The sequence below is a fragment of the Somniosus microcephalus genome, chromosome 21, assembly GCF_052327205.1.
Source record: "Somniosus microcephalus isolate GS21.2 chromosome 21, FLI_Smic_1.0, whole genome shotgun sequence".
In the NCBI taxonomy this organism is placed as follows: Eukaryota; Metazoa; Chordata; class Chondrichthyes; order Squaliformes; family Somniosidae; genus Somniosus; species Somniosus microcephalus.
This window is the reverse complement of record NC_141007.1, coordinates 51,362,742-51,381,270: the sequence shown is the minus strand read 5'-3', so window position 1 is coordinate 51,381,270 and position 18,529 is coordinate 51,362,742. Positions and strand designations below refer to the sequence as shown.

The following is an 18,529-nucleotide window of genomic DNA, read 5'->3' as shown; positions in this document are numbered from 1 at the left end:
TAGATAGGTTCTTGTCAGCAAATGGGATTCAGGGTTATTAGAAATGCGGCAAGGGAATATTGTGGATGGGGGGGTGGGGGCTAAATGGACCAACGGTCTTCTCCTTCCTGAAACTGTTACTCTGTAAAGCATTCCCTATTCAATCTATCAAAACTCTTCATAATTTGAAAAGCCTCAATTAAGTCTCCTCTTAGCCTTCTCTGCTCCAGTAGAAATATTCCCAGTATCTGAAATCTCTCCTCGTATAGTTTCCCATCTGTGGTATCATCCTGGTGAATCTATGCCATGTGCTCTCTATGGATTTAATGTCCTGCCCTATAATGGGGCACCCAAATTGCTCCCAGTATAACTGTGGCCTAACAAATGTTTTGCATGAATTCCTCTTTGCTTCTTTAACTTTGTGCTCTATGCCCCTATTTTTTAATTCATTCACGGGATATGGGTGTTGCTGGCAAGGCCAGCATTTATTCCCCATCCTTAATTGCCCTTGAGGAAGTGGTGGTGAGCCACCTTCTTGAACCGTTGCAGTCTGTGTAGTGAAGGTACTCCCACAATGTTGTTAGGAAGGGAGTTCCAGGATTTTGACTCAGCGACGATGAAGGAATGGCAATATATTTCCAATTCAGGATGATGTGTGACTTGGAGGGGTACTTGGAGGTGGTATTGTTCTCATGTGCCTACTGCCCTTGTCCATTTTAGATGGTAGAGGTCGAGGGTTTGGGAGGTGGCGTCGAAGAAGTCTTGGCGAGTTGCTGCAGTTCATCTTGTAGATGGTACACACTGCAGCCACGTTGTGCCGGTGATGGAGGGTGTAACACGGATACAGCAACGATACACCCAGCCCAGTCGACCCTGCAAAGTCCTCCTCACCAACATCTGGGGACTTGTGCCAAAATTGGGAGAGCTGTCCCACAGACTAGTCAAGCAACAGCCTGACCTAGTCATACTCACAGAATCATACCTTTCAGCCAATGCCCCAAAATCATCCATCACCATCCCTGGGTATGTCCTGTCCCACCAGCAGGACAGACCCACCAGAGGTGGTGGCACCGTGGTATACAGTCGGGAAGGAGTGGCCCTGGGAGTCGTCAACATTGACTCTGGACCCCATGAAGTCTCATGGCTTCAGGTCAAGCATGGGCAAGGAAATCTCTTGCTGATTACCACCTACCACCCTCCCTCAGCTGATGAATCAGTACTCCTCCATGTTGAACACTACTTGGAAGAAGCACTGAGAGTAGCAAGGGCACAGAATGTACTCTGGGTAGGGGACTTCAATGTCCATCACCAAGAGTGGCTCGGTAGCACCACTACTGACCGAGCTGGCTGAGTCCTGAAGGACATAGCTGCCAGTCTGGGCCTGCGACAGGTGGTGAGTGAACCAACACGAGGGAAAAACCTACTTGACCTCGTCCTCACCAATCTACCTGTCACAGATGCATCTGTCCATGACAGCATTGGCAGCAGTGACCACCGCACACTTATTGTGGAGACGAAGTCCCATCTTCACACTGAGAACACCCTCCATCGTGTTGTGTGGCACTACCACCGTGCTAAATGGGATAGATTCAGAACAGATCTAGCAGCTCAAAACTGGGCATCCATGAGGCACTGTGGGCCATCAGCAGCAGCAGAATTGTATTCCACCACAATCTGTAACCTCATGGCCCGGCATATCCCTCACTCTACCATTACCACCAAGCCAAGGGGCCAACCCTGATTCAACAAGGAGTGTAGAAGAGCACACCAGGAGCAGCACCAGGCGTAGCTAAAAATGAGGTGCCAACCTGGGGAAACAGGACTACATGCCTGCTAAAAAGCGGAAGCAGCATTCTATAGACAGGGCTAAGCGATCCCACAATCAACGGATCAGAATAAAGCTCTGCAGTCCTGCCACATCCAGTTGTGAATGGTGGTAGACCATTAAACAACTAACGGGAGGAGGAGGCTCCAAGAATATCCCCATCCTCAATGATGGTGGAGCCCAGCACGTGAGTGCAAAAGACAAGGCTGAAGCGTTTGCAACCAACTTCAGCCAGAAGTGCCGAGTGGATGATCCATATCAGCCTACTCCCGAGGTCCCCACCATCACAGAAACCAGTCTTCAGCCAATTCAATTCACTCCAAGTGATATCAAGAAACGGCTGAGCGCACTGGATACAGCAAAGGCTATGGGTTCCGACAAGATCCGGGCTATTGTGCTGAAGACTTGTGCTCCAGAACTAGCCACGCCTCTAGCCAAGCTGTTCCAGTACAGCTACAACACTGGCATCTATCTGACAATGTGGAAAACTGCCCAGGTATGTCCTGTCCACAAAAAGCAGGACAAATCCAACCCGGCCAATTATTACCCCATCAGTCTACTCTCAATCATCAGCAAAGTGATGGAAGGTGTCATTGACAGTGCTATCAAGCGGCACTTACTCACCAAAAACCTGCTCACTGATGCCCAGTTTTGGTTCCGCCAAGACCATTCAGCTCCTGACCTCATTACACCTTGGTCCAAACATGGACAAAGGAGCAGAATTCCAGAGGTGAGGTGAGGGTAACTGCCCTTGACATCAAGGCAGCATTTGACCGAGTTTGGCATCAAGGAGCCCAAGTAAAACTGAAGTCAATGGGAATCAGGGGGAAAACGCTCCACTGGCTGGAGTCATACCTAGCACAAAGGAAGATGGTTGTGGTGGTTGAAGGTCAATCATCACAGCCCCAGGACATCGCTGCAGGAGTTCTTCAGGGAAGTGTCCTAGGCCCAACCATCTTCAGCTGTTTCATCAATGACCTTCCCTCCAACATAAGGTCAGAAATGGGGATGTTCGCTGATGACTGCACAGCATTCAGTGCCATTCACAACTCCTCAGATAATGAAGCAGTCCATGCCCGCATGCAACAAGACCTGGACAACGTTCAGGTTTAGGCTGATAAGTGGCAGGTAACATTTGCGCCACAGAAGTGCCAGGCAATGACTATCTCCAACAAGCGAGAGTCTAACCACCTTCCCTTGACATTCAATGGCATTACCATCGTCGAATCCCCCACCATCAACATCATGGGGATCACCATTAACCAGAAACTTAACTGGACCTGCCACATAAATACTGTGGCAACAAGAGCAGGTCAGAGGCTAGGTATTCTGCGGCAAGTGTCTCGCCTCCTGACTCCCCAAAGCCTTTCCACCATCTACAAGGCACAAGTAAGGAGTGTGATGGAATAGCCTCCACTTGCCTGGATGAGTGCAGCTCCAACAACACTCAAGAAGCTCGACACCACCCAGGACAAAACAGCCCGCTTGATTGGCACCCCATCCATCACCTTAAATATTCACTCCCTCCACCACTGGCGTACCGTGGCTGCAGTGAGTACCATCTACAAGATGCACTGCAGCAACTCACCAAGGCTTCTTCGACAGCACCTCCCAAACCCGCGACCTCTTCCACCTAGGAGGACAAGGGCAACAGGCGGAAGGGAACACCACCACCTCCAAGGTCCCCTCCAAGTCACACACCATCTGACTTAGAAGTATATTGCCGATCCTTCATCGTCGCTGAGTCAAAATCCTGGAACTCCCTACCTAACAGCACTGTGGGAGTACCATCACCACACGGACTGCAGCAGTTCAAGAAGGAGGCTCACTACCACCTTCCCAAGGGCAACTAGGGATGGGCAATAAATGCTGGCCTTGCCAGCGACGCCCAGATCCCATGAATGAATTTAAAAAATGTTTAAGGTGGTGAATTGGGTGCCAATCAAGTGGGCTGCTTTGTCCTGGATGGTGGTGAGCATCTTGAGTGTTGTTGGAGCTGCACTCATCCAGGCAAATGCAGAGTATTCCACCACACTCCTGACTTGTACCTTGTAGGTGGTGGAAAGGCTTTGGGGAGTCAGGAGGTGCGTCACTTGCCGTAGAATACCCAGCCTCTGACCTGCTCTTATAGCCACAATATTTATGTGGCGGCTGATCCAGTTAAGTTTCTGGTAAATGGTGACCCCCAGGTTGTTTATGGTTGGGGAGTCAATGATAGTAATGCCATTGAATGTCAAGGGGAGGTGGTTAGGCTTTATCTTGTTGGAGATGGTCATTGCCTGGCACTTGCGTGGTGTGAATGTTACTTGCCACTTATCAGCCTAAGCCTGGATGTTGTCCAGGTCTTGCTGCATGCGGGCACGGACTGCTTCATTATCTGAGGAGTTGTGAATGGAACTGAGCGAACATCCCCACTTCTGACCTTGATGATGGAGGGAAGGTCATTGATGAAGCAGCTGAAGATGGTTGGGCCAAGAACATTGCCCTGAGGAACTCCTGCAGCGATGTCCTGGAGCTGAGATGATTGGCCTCCAACAACCACAACCATCTTCCTTTGTGCTAGGTATGACTCCAGGCAGTGGAGAGTTTTCCCTCTGATCCCCATTGACTTCAATTTTACTGGGTCTCCTTGGTCCCACACTCAGTCAAATGCTGCCTTGATGTCGAGGGTAGTCACTCTCACCTCACCTCTGGAATTCAGCTCTTTTGTCCATGTTTGGACCCTCCAATTGCCCTCACAAACTCTGGTGGGAGTCAGTCCTGGAGGAAAACATCGGCACAATTGCCAGGATCACAGCCGATGAAATTTCAGGGCCCACATTACTAGATCTTTCATTAAGGCTAAAATTAGTAGTCCAAATCATTTATAGGAATTACAATTACTCAGAGGAAAAGGAATACATCAAATAAACTGCAGTGCAGTTCTTGACTTACACATTAAACTGTCCCAAAAATAAGGTCTGCTTCAGAACAGTTTAGCTGAGTATGAGATGAAAGTACCATGGGCACTTCAGACCCGTGAAGCCACTCCCTTTACTGCAATATGCAAACTGGCAGACAAGCCAGGAACTGAATGCCTTGGGGAACAGTTGGGATAATATTGTGAGGCTCTTCTACTGGTGGGTAGCCTTGCTAGCAGCAAGCGCGGTTCAAAGAACCGAGACTGCAGTGCTATCGTCCAATCTCTGACCTGCAGTGGCATCCTACAAGACTCTGCGCCAACAGCAGAGCCTGCCAGAATTATCCCTATGATGTTGGCTTTCTGTGAAGTGCAGACAGGTTTCTTTTGAAGAACAACCAGATTCTCTCTCAACAGACTGGTAATCAGAGTATTAATTATTTTTCCTATTCAGCTGGATAAGATGAGAACAGCAGCCCTTTGGCAATCTGAGTCATTTATCTAGCCATGGCCTGAAAAGAAGCCTATTGGAATTTCATCTGGCATGACATTCGTTTGATGGTTCCAACAATCACAAATATATAATCATTTCAAAAACCAGAAGTAGGAGCCAAGCAAACTTGAACTGCCAGTCTCACTAACAAAGGCGGGCCACCTCCCCTTCAAACTAACAGCCATCTCGTGTATCTGTTTCATATGAAAAACATATAATACAGAAAGTTTATGTAATACGATACAGAAAGTTTCAGTACTGTTGTACTGACATTTATGTATCTCCGGTGGTGTAGCTCTTCAACAGGGCTTATTTTAAATTCTCATAGTTTGACCAAATACACAATGCCATATCTTTAATTAAAGCGATTCTTGACTCTTGGTCCTAGCCTGAGAGATGTAGAGTGCTACCTGAGTCAGGGAGTTTGTTCGACTTGGTATGTATGCTGAGCTAGTTTTTTGTTGGTTGGCTTCCCATACAAAAGCACTGGGATACCTTCCAAGAAGAAATAGGCTGCCATGATAGCATTCACTCATCCACAGAAAATATCACACTGCAGGCTCTCCAGGGGCTAACATATAATCTTGTTGGAGAGGATTACAAATGCAGCTCACCTGCGGCAGAACCTGTTTCAGACCATGTTAGAGCCACTCCTGTGTTGTCCATGTCTGTGGGTAAGGAGCAAATGGGTCCAGCCAAAAAAATTAAAACTGATCTATCTTCTCATTAATATACACGATTCCTGTTCCTGGTGGCACCCAAAGAAAATGCCCACTCTGCTCTAGTGGGTACGGCACATTCAACAAGGAGTAGATTTTTATTATAAAACCTATACTGGTGGTAAGGGGGAAATAAGGACATAAGGTACCAGCAGATTAATTGCTCAGATTACTGATGCTAAATGCATTACTGCTGGTCCTGGGGAATAAATAGAGCGTTATTTAAACTACTTATAAAGTTGTCCAGTTCCAGCCAAGGTGTCTTCATCACCAGCACATTGGGCTCCATAATACTACTCAGGTTTTTAGTCTGTCTCTTATTTGTGAAATCATCTTGCACGGACAGAGTGGTGGGATTCCTTAAATGTCTTTGTTCTGTACCCTCAGCAACAGACTTTCCTTTTGCTTTGAACAGGTGGCCCTTCGGATTCGGCCCATCAATGAGACAGAAGTGGAGGAAGGAGCAACGATCATTGCTCACAAAGTCGATGAGCAGGTCAGATGTTACCGAATACTTTTACATCAGCTTGATTTCAAAGGACTTTACAGCAATTTACAACTGGTGTCAGGAGGTAGCTGTTGTTATTCTGAAGTATCCTCAGAGCAGATCAATTCACATTGTGCTTTTTAACATTTTTTTTAGAATAGCTGTACGCAGAACTGTCAAGATCTGGGAGATGCTCAGATTAAGATTTATGATCACAAGGAGTGGTATAGGTTGCAAACCACTGAAATATGTGGAGCTGTGTTTATTTTTCCAGAGTAAAATAACTCAAATTAGGCTGCATTTTTAAAGCAAAATGGCACGCCTGGGTAGGAAGTGAATGTGGTTTTGAATGAATTGGAATCAAATGAGAAACTTGGAAAAATCAAAAAATTGTAAATGGTATTAAAGGAAGTAAAGAGAAACTTTTCGTGGATATATTTGAAGTAGGCAAAGTATTAAAGAGCAAGCGGGACTTTTTAAAGCTGAGAGGTGAGATAGTGGGAAGGGAGACAATACAGTAGGAATTTCAGAAGTTATTTTTACAATTATTTTCAATGTACACGATGCTGGTATCTTTTCTGGAGCTGAATGGGGGAGATCAGAAAAATCTGAAATATTGGAGAAAATGGAAATTGGAAATAAATGATCGAACTTCACACTCCAAGATGACTGGACCAGATTAGATGCAAGAAAAAATACTTGGGAGAACAAGGCTAGAGGTGGAGAGACTCTGTGGCTGAAATTAGAGAGAAAATCGCAGACAACATAAATAATTGGGCTTACATGGAAAATCCTTACCTCATGTGCAATTAATAATAGTCGCATAAATCACTCAGTAAGTCACACGGGGCAAAAGAACTCTGGTTACAATTAATTATAGGAAAGCAATTCTGCAATAATTCTTCATAGAAACCCAGCACTTCTCCATTAGATATCCCCCGCATGTACAATATGATTTATTTTAACTACACCGAGGAGCAAAATATAACTTTCCAAATAAACCACAGGAAACTATTCCCGTCTTTACAGCTATGTGCAACTACTCTTCCCATTTGTATTAAAGATCGATGGCTGCTTATGCAGGAGGTCCGGATGCAAGTTGATATTTACTGTACAATCTCAATTTTTCTTTTCAAGTAAACTATCACTTTGCAAACAAATCTTGAAAGAGTGAAATTCCAATTTGCAGGTGGCCATGGAGTCTGCCATCAGTAACCATGCACTTTAACAAGTGTCTTAAATCAAAGGAAATGTAAATCAAAGTACGTCTGAGTCATTTCATTTCTTGCCGGGTTTGAGGGCAGGTGGTCTCTTGTACAAGGGATACTGCCATCATTGCGCTTTTATTTATATTTAGGAATTTCTGCCAAATAACATAGATTTCTGAGTGTAAGCAACAATCCAACAGGTGCTGGTCAACAACTCCCTTGTGATCTCTTCAGCAGTGATCTATTTGATAAAGTACCATATATTCGGCTTGTTTGCAAAACTGAAGCCTGTGGGATAAAAAGGGGCAGCAACAGCATGGATACAAAACTGGTGAAGGGATAGAGAACAGAGAGTTGGGGTGAATGGCTGTTTTTCAGTCTGGAGGGCGGTATACAGTGGAGTTTCCCAAGGTTCAGTACTAGGACCACTGCTGTTTTTGATATACATTAATGACTTGAACTTGGGGGTACAGGGCACAATTTCGAAATTTGTAGATGGCACGAAACTCGGAAGTGTAGTAAACAGTGAGGAAGATAGTGATAGACTTCAAGAGGACAGGCTTCTGGAATGGGCGGACACACGGCAAATGAAATTCAATGCCGAAAAGTGTGAGGTGATACATTTTGGTAGGAAGAATGGGGAGAGACAATACGTGCTAAATGGTACAGTTTTAAAGGGGGTGCAAGAGGAGAGAGAGGGGTGTCTGTGCACAAATCTCTGAAGGTGGCAGGACAGATTAACAAAGCAGTTAATAAAGCGTGGGGGATCCTGGGCTTTATAAATAGAGGCAGAGTACAAAAGTCAGGAAGTTATGCTAAACCTGTAGAAAACACTGGTTCATCCCCAGCTGGAGTATTGTGTCCAAGTCTGGGCACCATACTTAAGAAGGACATCAGGCTTTGGAGAGGGTACAGAAGAGATTTACTAGAATGGTTCCAGGGATGAGGGATTACAGTTACGTGGATAGACTGGAGAAGCTGGGGTTGTTCTCCTTAGAGCAGAGAAGGCTAAGAGGAGATTTAATAGAGGCGTTTAGAATCATGAAGGGTTTAGACAGAGTAAATAAAGAAAAACTGTTTCCAATGGCTGAACGGTTGTTAACAAGAGGGCAATGATTTAAGGTGATTGGCAAAAGAACCAGGCGACGAGGGAAAACATTTTTATGCAGCGAGTGGTTAGGATTTGGAATGCACTCCCTGTTAGGGTGTTGGATACAGATTCAATAAATAGCCTTCAAAAGGGAATTGGATAAATACTTGAAGGAAAAAAAATTGCAGGGATATGGGGAAAGAGCAGGGGAGTGATCTAAGTGGATTGCTCTTCGAAAGAGCCGGCGCAGACTCGATGGGCTGAATGGCCTCCTTCTGTGCTGTACTGTTCTATGATTCTATGATCTGTTACACTTAAACATTGCCATCTTTATACTGAAGTACCTGTCTGAAGATAACGCTTTTCAGACATTCACAGTGAAAGCTCTATCAGGAACATCTATAGTAGTAGCCAGTGTGGTCCTGGTATTGGCTATAAACATTTGTTACATTTGCTCAGCTTCCCAAGCTACCCAGATAGAAATAATAATCCCCCATTCGAAAAGTTTCTCTGACCATTGCATAATGCTGTGCATGCAAGTGGATAACCAAACCACATCTAGTTTAGAGGGTCAGAATCACAAAGACAAATCTCAAAGAGTTTGTCATCTGAACCGGAAGATCTTGAAAATTTTGTTTTCAATTTTATATTGTTGCTGTGAGTGGGCCTCCCTCTCTTTCCCTTCTAGATTTTGGTGTCACACATTAACTGTGTGCGAGGAGACGGGGAGGTGACTTGCTCCAAGGCATCTTCAGATAACATTTTGAAATGAGAGAAACTAGTACTTGAATCACCTGAACAAACTCACTTCCCACTGTACTGCAGTTGTGTTGGTGCTCTAACCACATTGCCCAATCTGTTAGCAGGTGACAGACACTAGAAAGTATTCAGTCGTGCTTTTACCATTGCTTTGATCCCTTTATGTGATATGGAGATTTCCTGAATTTTGAATTTCTAAGTGGTGCTCTGTGATTCAGAGCAAAGGATATTACTGTACTGATTTTAAAATGCAGGAGATGTGTTGGACTGCATGGCAGGACCAGGGATTTATTTCAGCCAACGTTAGGATTACTAACTGTCCGGTGCATATTGTGTTGTGCTATTTATCATGGCTGCCAAATCTGAACACCTGAGCACATAGCCGCAAGTGGGACTAGTCTGACGCACACCTAGATGGAAGAGGTGAGATAAATCTGTCTAAGCATTGATGGCAAAAATCTATCATCTGTGGGTTATAATTGTGTTTGCTCACCAGGTTACATTACACAAGGGCACAATTCCAACAATAAATACTTTCTGGTTGCAGTGTCAGCAATGTTTTAATCAGATTGTTGGTAGAGAAGTAAAAGCTCAGTAATTTATTGTATATTTTCCTGTGTATGTATTTATTTATTTTTCTTGGCAACTTTCTCTCCTCCCCTCCTGAAAATGTGCTGGGCTACAATTTCATGAGTGACAGGCACCCACTGATACCTCGCCCAAGTAGCCAATATTCATGCGTGAGCCTTGACAGTGAATGTTAATAGGCAGATTGACTGTAGGGACCTTCACAGCCAAACACTATCCTTCCTCAATTATTTTAATTTTTTAAGACTTTTGCCAGTCTGGGGATGCTCCAATGTGAGGTTCATGGTTCAAACAACAACAACTTGTATTTATATAGCGCCTTAAACATAATAAAACATCCCAAGGTGCTTCACAGGAGTATTATAAGACAAAAAATTTGACACCGAGCCACATAAGGAGAAATTAGGGCAGATGACCAAATGCTTGGTCAAAGAGGTAGGTTTTAAGGAGCGTCTTAAAGGATGAAAGAGAGGTAGCGAGGCAGACAGGTTTAGGCAGGGAATTCCAGAGGTTAGGGCCTAGGCAACAGAAGGCACGGCCACCAATGGTTGAGCGATTATAATCAGGGATGCTCAAGAGGGCAGAATTAGATGAGCACAAATATCTCGGGGGTGGGGGGGGTGCACTGTGGTTGTGGGGCTGCAGGAGATTACAGAGTTTATGAGGGGCGAGGTCATGGAGGGATTTGAAAACAAGGATGAGAATTTTGAAATTAAGGCGTTGCTTAACCGGGAGCCAATGTAGGTCAGCGAGCACAGGGGTGATGGGCGAATAGGACTTGGTGCGAGTTAGGACACGGGCAGCCGAGTTTTAGATGACCTCAAGTTTACGTAGGGTAGAACGTGGGAGGCCAGCCAGGAGTGCGTTGGAATAGTCAAGTCTAGAGGTATCAAAGGCAGGGTTGAGGGTTTCAGCAGCGGATGAGCTGAGGCAAGGGTGGAGACGGGCAATGTTACCAAAGTGGAAATAGGAATACAAGAGGGCTCACTGCCAATATCATGTGAATAAACACAAATCCGCCTTCCCAAATCCATACTCCACAATCAGGTAAAATTCAAATATAAAAGTAAGTTCCCAGCAGAGACCAGAGGATTAGAGATCAGGTTGTAACCAGCAGCACCAATTCTTTGACTTATACTCCCGAGGAATATGGCTTTTTGCTATGAGTGAAGGCTCGTTGAAACTACCCTAAAGTCACAGTGCAGTGGATTAAACCCTTTCCATTTCAGGCATCTTGAGACTACCCAAAGAAATACTGAAGATGAAAACTGTAGAGATGATTAATATAAAAATCATACAGCATTATATTGAGTTGGCACCCAGCACAGATAATGATGGGCTGTTGGAGTGATATTGGGTCCTGTAATTTTCCTGCTGTAAAATGGCTGTAATCCAAGGATTTCAATAGCTGACTCTGGAACTCAAGCAGCTATGTTCTTTTCCCTCCTCTCCCCCTCCCCAACCCCCATTTCTATTATCCTCTCGGCAGGTGCGGCCTTGTGCTGGGATACAGTTCAACTGGTGTCAGCGGCCCTCTGGTACCTTGCCTAAGTAATTGCTCTTCATGGGTGAGGCTAAGCAGTGAGTGAGTGACTATTGAGCCAGGCGGCAGCACAGTGGAGCTGGATCCTGTCTTCACATCATGATAGGAGGACATTCTTACTTTCCAGCAGCCGGGAGAACTTTTTGACTCGGCAGTATTTTAATTATTGTAAACGTCATTGCGTAGAGACATAGGTCTGTTGTCAGTTTTTAAGAACAAGATGGCGCTGGGAAGCTAATGATTATCAAGAGCAGAAACTCTGGCTGATTTTTTTCCCTCCCCAGCCTAGAGTGCTGAGGTTAATTGTAGCATCCTTAGCACACCAAATCTAGAACCTTCTTGCCCACTGGGGAGTAAAGCTCTATATTGAATCTGAGGTAAAATGGTTGGATGATGTGGTGTTCTACACTAAACTGAATCTGAAATCTTACATGAAAATAACTTCAGCCAGGGGTTTGTGGTATAGGGGAGTTCTTTCTGTTTACTTTGATATATTTTAAAATAATTTTTGTGCTTATGTTAATATTGGGGAATGAAATTTAAACCCTTTCCATTTCAGGCATCCACTTAGCTTCAAGCACTTCTAAGTCAGGTTAGCATAGTGAGATACAGAATAAAGATCCCTCAACTCTGCACCAACAGTGTGCCTCAAAGTAGCACTCCCTATTACACTTGTTTCTTTTCCCACAACAGTCGCCCTGTGGTCTGTCTGAGTGAGATTGACAATTAATGCCAAATTAGAGGCAATGTATGCTGTAGGTCCATGCCCATTGGGAAGTGGACTGAGAATGCCCAAGCTCATTTTGCATAGGGCCCCAACAGCTAGTAGACACAGAAGATTATTTTCCCAACAGTTTGGCCTGGATTTGAACGTAGGTCCCGGAAGTGAAAGGCCAGTTTGTACCACCCAGTTCCCTTTTCTCGTTTTAGTCTTTCCTTGGAGGGTGGGGGGAATGATAACTTGTGCATTAAATTGGGATATTGAAGGATATACTTGCCTTAGAGGGGGTGCAAGACAGGTCACTAGATTGATTCTTGGGATGAGAGGGCTGTCCTATGAGGAGAGATTGAGTAGATTGGGCCTATACTCTCTGGAGTTTAGAAGAATGAGAGGTGATCTCATTGAAACGTGCAAAAGTCTTAGAGGGCTTGACTGGGTAGATGTTGAGAGTCTAGAACTAGGGGTCATAGTCTCAGGATAAGTGGTTGGCCATTTAGGACTGAGATGAGGAGACATTTCTTCACTCAGGGGGTGGTGAATCTTTGGAATTCTCTACCCCAGAGGGCTGGGGAGGCTCAGTTGGTGAGCATATTCAAGACTGAGGTCGAAAGATTTTTGGGCAGTAAGGGAATCAAGGATATGGGGATAGGGCGGGAAAGTGGAGTTGATGTTGAAGATCAGCCATGATCTTATTAAATGGCAGAGCAGGCTTGAGGGCTGTATGGCCTACTCCTGCTCCTATTTCTTATGTTCTTATGTTCTTAAAATTAAAGTGGCTACTTTGTGTAATTTTTGACCTTTTTTGTTCATTATTCTCATCTCCCACCACCCCCCCCATGTCTTTATAGTTTTCCCAATATGCAATTTTAAAATATTTTTAAAGGATCAAAGTGACATCAAGTTGCACGTTAAGATAACTGGTTTAAAATTAAAAGAAAAATGGCATCTTCAAAAGCCACAAAAATCAGATGACTTGACTTTTAAAGACGTAAGTCAAATGTAAACTGTTTTTGAATTTTACTGAGTTCACTTGGAAATGTAATTGCTAAATGAGGCTTCAGAGAGACATTAGGGCTAAATCGTGGTTATGAAGTGTGTATCCGTAAACAACAAGCTGACTGAGCCAAGCATCAGTGACGGCTGTGTGGTATTCGTGTTATTATCATATGATAAATCTAATACAAATGAACTTGACCTCAACTCCATGGCTTTTTGTATTGTCGTGCCAGCGTAAGTTGAGACAAGGTAACAGATGTGATTGGCACCTGTGTTCATCATCCAGTGTTCACATTGACCTCTTGGCTGTCATTGGCTCATACATTACTAAAACAGTTCAATCAAATGTAGGTCTTAAAGGGACACTCAACACTATTGATAATAAGCTTGAAAAGCTCTGGCTCATATAGGGCACTAGCTGAAGTATGGTCTTCATTCAACAAAAATAAATTTTATAGGCCAACCAGCGGTATTTCATGCTAACATCAGTCTTCCCTAGGCAGTGTCTGCTTGTCACAGTTGCTGACAAAAATCAGTACAGGATTTAAATTTTCTGCTTATCTCCAGGGTATTGCAGGATAAATCTGTCCTGTGCATGTGTGGACCTTTTGCGCATGTGTGGCCATGCAATAAGGTGATTCCTGCTCTCGTGAATAAATGCCACCTGATGGGGGCAGGCGCATCAAGTTATCAGGGGGACTTGCCGTAGCCGAAGTGTTATTTTGTTTGAAATCTTTTTTTCCTTTCTTAGCTGTCAAGTAATAAACCCAATAGAAGGTTTTTAAGGTAGGATAAAATAGTAGAGTTTTAACTATTCAGCTAACAACTGTGTGTACCGCATGAGTAAACCCTTAACTGTTCAACCTTGTCAATGTGTAACCTTTCATTATAGTGTGTGTTTGTAATGTTAAACATTGCAATAGCATGCAATATGCATATGTTAATAAAAACTAAAAATCTTTCTTCCAAATCCAGTGGCTTTTTGAAAAAATCCTTCAACGGAATAAGGGTAAATTCAGTGTGTATGTATCTTAGTAAACAAAGGTATTCTACTTACACTGAATAAATGCCTCTGCATACCATCTCGCCTTTCTACTCGGCACACAAGGTCTATTTGGTGACTTGCATGCATTTCCCCCTAAGGTTATCCCTTTGTTGTGTTACATAGGGGTCATTTTATAAGAGTGTCTTTCACGCTAATTGTTTCTCCAAAATTTGGGTAACTCTGTAGATAGAGTACTTCAAAAAGTGCTGTCGTTTAATAATCTGGATGCTTTCTTTTCTTTGTTGTTGGTAATTAGTGTTATTGGATCAACGTAACCTCAAATGCAAATAGAGTAGCCAAAATAAACTGTAAAGGCCCAATGATGGATTCAGTTCTTTTTATTTAAAAAAAAGCTTTGAGCAAATCAGAACACCAAGATCAGTTAGTGTCAGCATCTTGAGCGGTTTTTAAATGAATGGGAACATGGATTTAAACTTTACATGAAGCCCCTGGGGCTCTGTGGCCCATGAAGACACGAGCTTCAATACCCCTGGCTTTCAACAGAGCAAATCAAGGCCTCTCCGAGGGCAAACGTGAAGCAGTCAAACTTGCTCATGTTGTCGGTGTCTGTTTGAATTGAGCTGTTTGATGATTGCTCCGTTAATCAGATTTACTTGCTTCCTTTTGGACAGGAGTCAGGCACTGGGGCAGTGTTAGTGTCCTGCAGAAACCTCATGAGTTTTATGGCTTGGTGACCTTTTTCTGGGTCTTATTGCCAGTTTAAAAATTCTGCTGCCTCTCAGATCTGTTGAGCTAATGGAGTTCTGCCTTTAGACGGTAAAGAACAAACCCTGAGCATAGTTTTGTCGCAAATGTCATGTTGAACAGATCCTGTTCTAGAGTCTGTTCAAGATTTTATTTCTGAAGTGCTTCAATATTCATTGTAAAATTTCAGGCCGTTGTCCTTCCTCTTCTTATCCTTAGTTACGTTTTGAAACTGGGTTTAAGATGAAAGGTGATGGGAATCATCATAAAATCTGACATATTAGTTGCAAAGGTTGTAACTGTCAACCGTGCCCAACTGGCAGAAGATAAACAATATAATCAAATATAAGTCACATCCATAGATTTCAGGAACACGAATCACACTGCGATTTAAATGCTGGCTTTTCTGGCATGAATATTAATGTGTCGGCTGCGAACTGTGGCTGCATGCAGTTCACTTCATAGCTTAAGGCCAAAGGAAACACAATCAGTAAGAGGTAGGACAGGGTTAAATGAAAAGATTTTTCAGTTTTCCCCCATATTTAATAATTTACCAATGGCATAGACAACAGTGTGTCATTTGCCTGTTATTTGCATAATCTTGCCCTCTGCTCAGCTTGCGGCGAGACGGAGTAAGGCGATTAGTTCAGTATCCTGGTCTGATTGTCTGTCTGTCTTGAGTAGGAGAAGATCCTTTTCTGTTCATTATGACTTTGCTGGCTCAGGTCCAGTCAAGAATTAATCTTAAAATGTACACAGGATTGCATCTAATGCAGCATGAGATCCTCGACAGTTTCATCATAGAAATACAAGAATACATTCGGGAACGCCGGGACAGGTCGCACCAATGCAGAATGCGTAAGCTGCCTTTGAGGCTGGCCTGAAGTGCTTTTGAACAAAATGTGCAAGAGCTTAATTTTTTAAAAATACTGAAGTGTATTGAGATGCATTTTAAGTTAAGCTAAGCACAGTGTGATTTCCAATCCATTCAGCCTGGGATCGTGCAGTGTGCTCTGTCTGTCCATCAGGAGTGGGCACAAGGGAAGTTCACCATGCAATGGAGTCATTAAAGAAACTACTGGGCCGTGATTTTGCCGGTGCTCAGCGGACTCGATTGGTGGCAAGTCAGCTGTGAAATTTTTTTAATGATTCACCGCCGATCCGGCACCCACTGTCAAAATGCGTGCACCTGCATTTCCTGATGTTGGGTCTGCCAGCGCTGAGCAGACCCAACAGGCAGCGGCGGGGGACCCAATTCAAATCATTAGTGGCTTGTTTACAGCCACTTAACAATGCTTTTTTCCCCAGCTTTTTAACTTTCACAGGTCTCCCACGGGTTTCCCGCTGTGCCTCGTCAGTGAAGCTGAGGCGGGAGGTCAGTGGCCATTGATTTAGCTGATGAGTTGACAGCTTCAAATGTCAACTCAAAGCTCCCAGCTGATTCAGATATCTTCCCTTAGCCACTAGCATTTCTAAACTGCATTCCCATTATAGATTCAGGATGCTGCAAGTTTTACACAAGTCTCTATCCAGTCTGACCTCATTACCTCTCTCACCATTGACAGATCGCTTCTGTCATCTCTACTTCACCTGCCATCTATTCCATCAGCATGGGTGCACTTTATACTCTCTCAGCTTGGTCCTCAGAATCCCACCATGATCAGCCCCAACACCGGCATCACCAGGCACAGCATCAGCACCAACAACCACACCAACCTTCTCCGTAATCACCTGATGTTGCACAGGACAGAGGGCATCAGCACCCGACCACATTGCTGCCCGGGACGCCAGAAATGGCCTCACCCTGGCCACATTTACTTCACTTGATGTTGCACACTCTGGTTGCCACATGATGCGCCAGGTTGGCACCACCCCACACCAACACCATAAAGCATCCCTACAATGTCCAAGCCATTCCTTTCACACTCATCAGCATTGTGGGAGGTACTGTTATGTCTCGCCATTCACTGCAACTAACTACAACTCACTATGCCATTTCCAAAGGTGCACACAAATCTGTCCAAGAAAGCAAAGTGTTGAAAATAAAGATTTCAATGTTTGACAGAAGATTAACAGAAATTTCACATGAACATTGGTTAAAGCGCACAAGTGCCTACCCTTGTGTGTTAGTTAATATGATTGGACTAGGATGAGAGTGAGTGTGAGGGGTAGCTAGTGAGATGGGGAAGTGATAATGTCGATAGAGAGAACATAAGAAATAGGAGCAGGAGTAGGCCATATGGCTCCGCCATTCAGTAAGATCATGGCTGATCATTGACCTCAACTCCACTTTCCCGCCCAATCTCCATATCCCTTGATTCCCCTAGAGTCCAGAAATCTATCTATCTCATCCTTAAATATACTCAAAGATTCAGCATCCACAGCCCTCTGGGGCAGAGAATTCCAAAGATTCACAACCCTCTGAGTGAAGAAATTCTTCCTCATCTTGGTCTTAAATGGCCAACCCCTTATCCTGAGACTATGCCCCTAGTTCTAGATACTCCAGCCAGGGGAAACAACCTCTCAGCATCTACCCTGTCAATCCCCTTCAGAATCTTGTATGTTTCAATGAGATCACCTCACATTCTTCTAAACTCCAGAGAGTATAGGCCCATTCTACACAATCTCTCATCATAGGACAGCCCTCTCATCCCAGGAATCAATCTAGTGAACCTTCGTTGCACCGCCTCCAAGGCAAGTATATCCTTCCTAAGAAGAAGAGATCCTTCCTTAGACAAGGAGACCAAAATTGTGCACATTACTCCAGGTATGGTCTCACCAAAGCCCTGTACAACAGGAAGAGAGTGTTTGAAGACCAGGACCTCAAACCTGGCACTAAGCTCATGGTCTACAGGGCAGCAGTGATACCTGCCCTGCTGTATGCCTCAGAGACATGGACCATGTACAGTAGGCACCTCAAAGCACTGGAGAGGTACCACCAACGCTGCCTCCGCAAGATCCTGCAAATCCATTGGCAGGATAGGCGCACCAACGTCAGTGTTCTTGCTCAGACCAACATCCCCAGCATCGAAGCTCTGACCATGCTCAATCAGCTCCGATGGATGGGTCACATTGTCCACATGCCCAATACGAGACTCCCAAAACAAGCGCTCTACTCGGAGCTCCGGCACGGCAAGAGAGCCCCAGGTGGGCAGAGGAAACACTTCAAGGACACCCTCAAAGCCTCCTTGGAAAAGTGTAACATCCCCACCGACACCTGGGAATCCCTGGCCCAAGACCGCACAAAGTGGAGGAGAAGCATCCGGGAAGGCGCCGAACACCTCGAGTCTCTTCGCCGGGAGCAAGCGGAATCCAAGCGCAGGCAGCACAAGGAGCGCACGTCAACCCAAGCACCCCACCCACCCGCCCCTTCAACCACCGTCTGCCCCACCTGTGACAGAGACTGTAGGTCCCGCATTGGACTCATCAGTCACCTGCAAACTCATTTTTAATGTGGAAGCAAGTCATCCTC

The 18,529-nt window shown here is 44.6% G+C and overlaps 1 protein-coding gene across 1 annotated transcript in view; it reads left to right on the top strand.

Annotated features, from left to right (window-relative positions):
• Positions 1-18,529, top strand: part of kif19 (kinesin family member 19) — a 232,545-nt gene that overhangs the window by 2,371 nt on the left and 211,645 nt on the right. Inside the window, exon 2 of the mRNA XM_085963605.1 lies at positions 6,331-6,411. Coding sequence (XP_085819731.1) covers positions 6,331-6,411 — 81 coding nt within the window. The remainder of the gene's footprint in view (positions 1-6,330; positions 6,412-18,529) is intronic.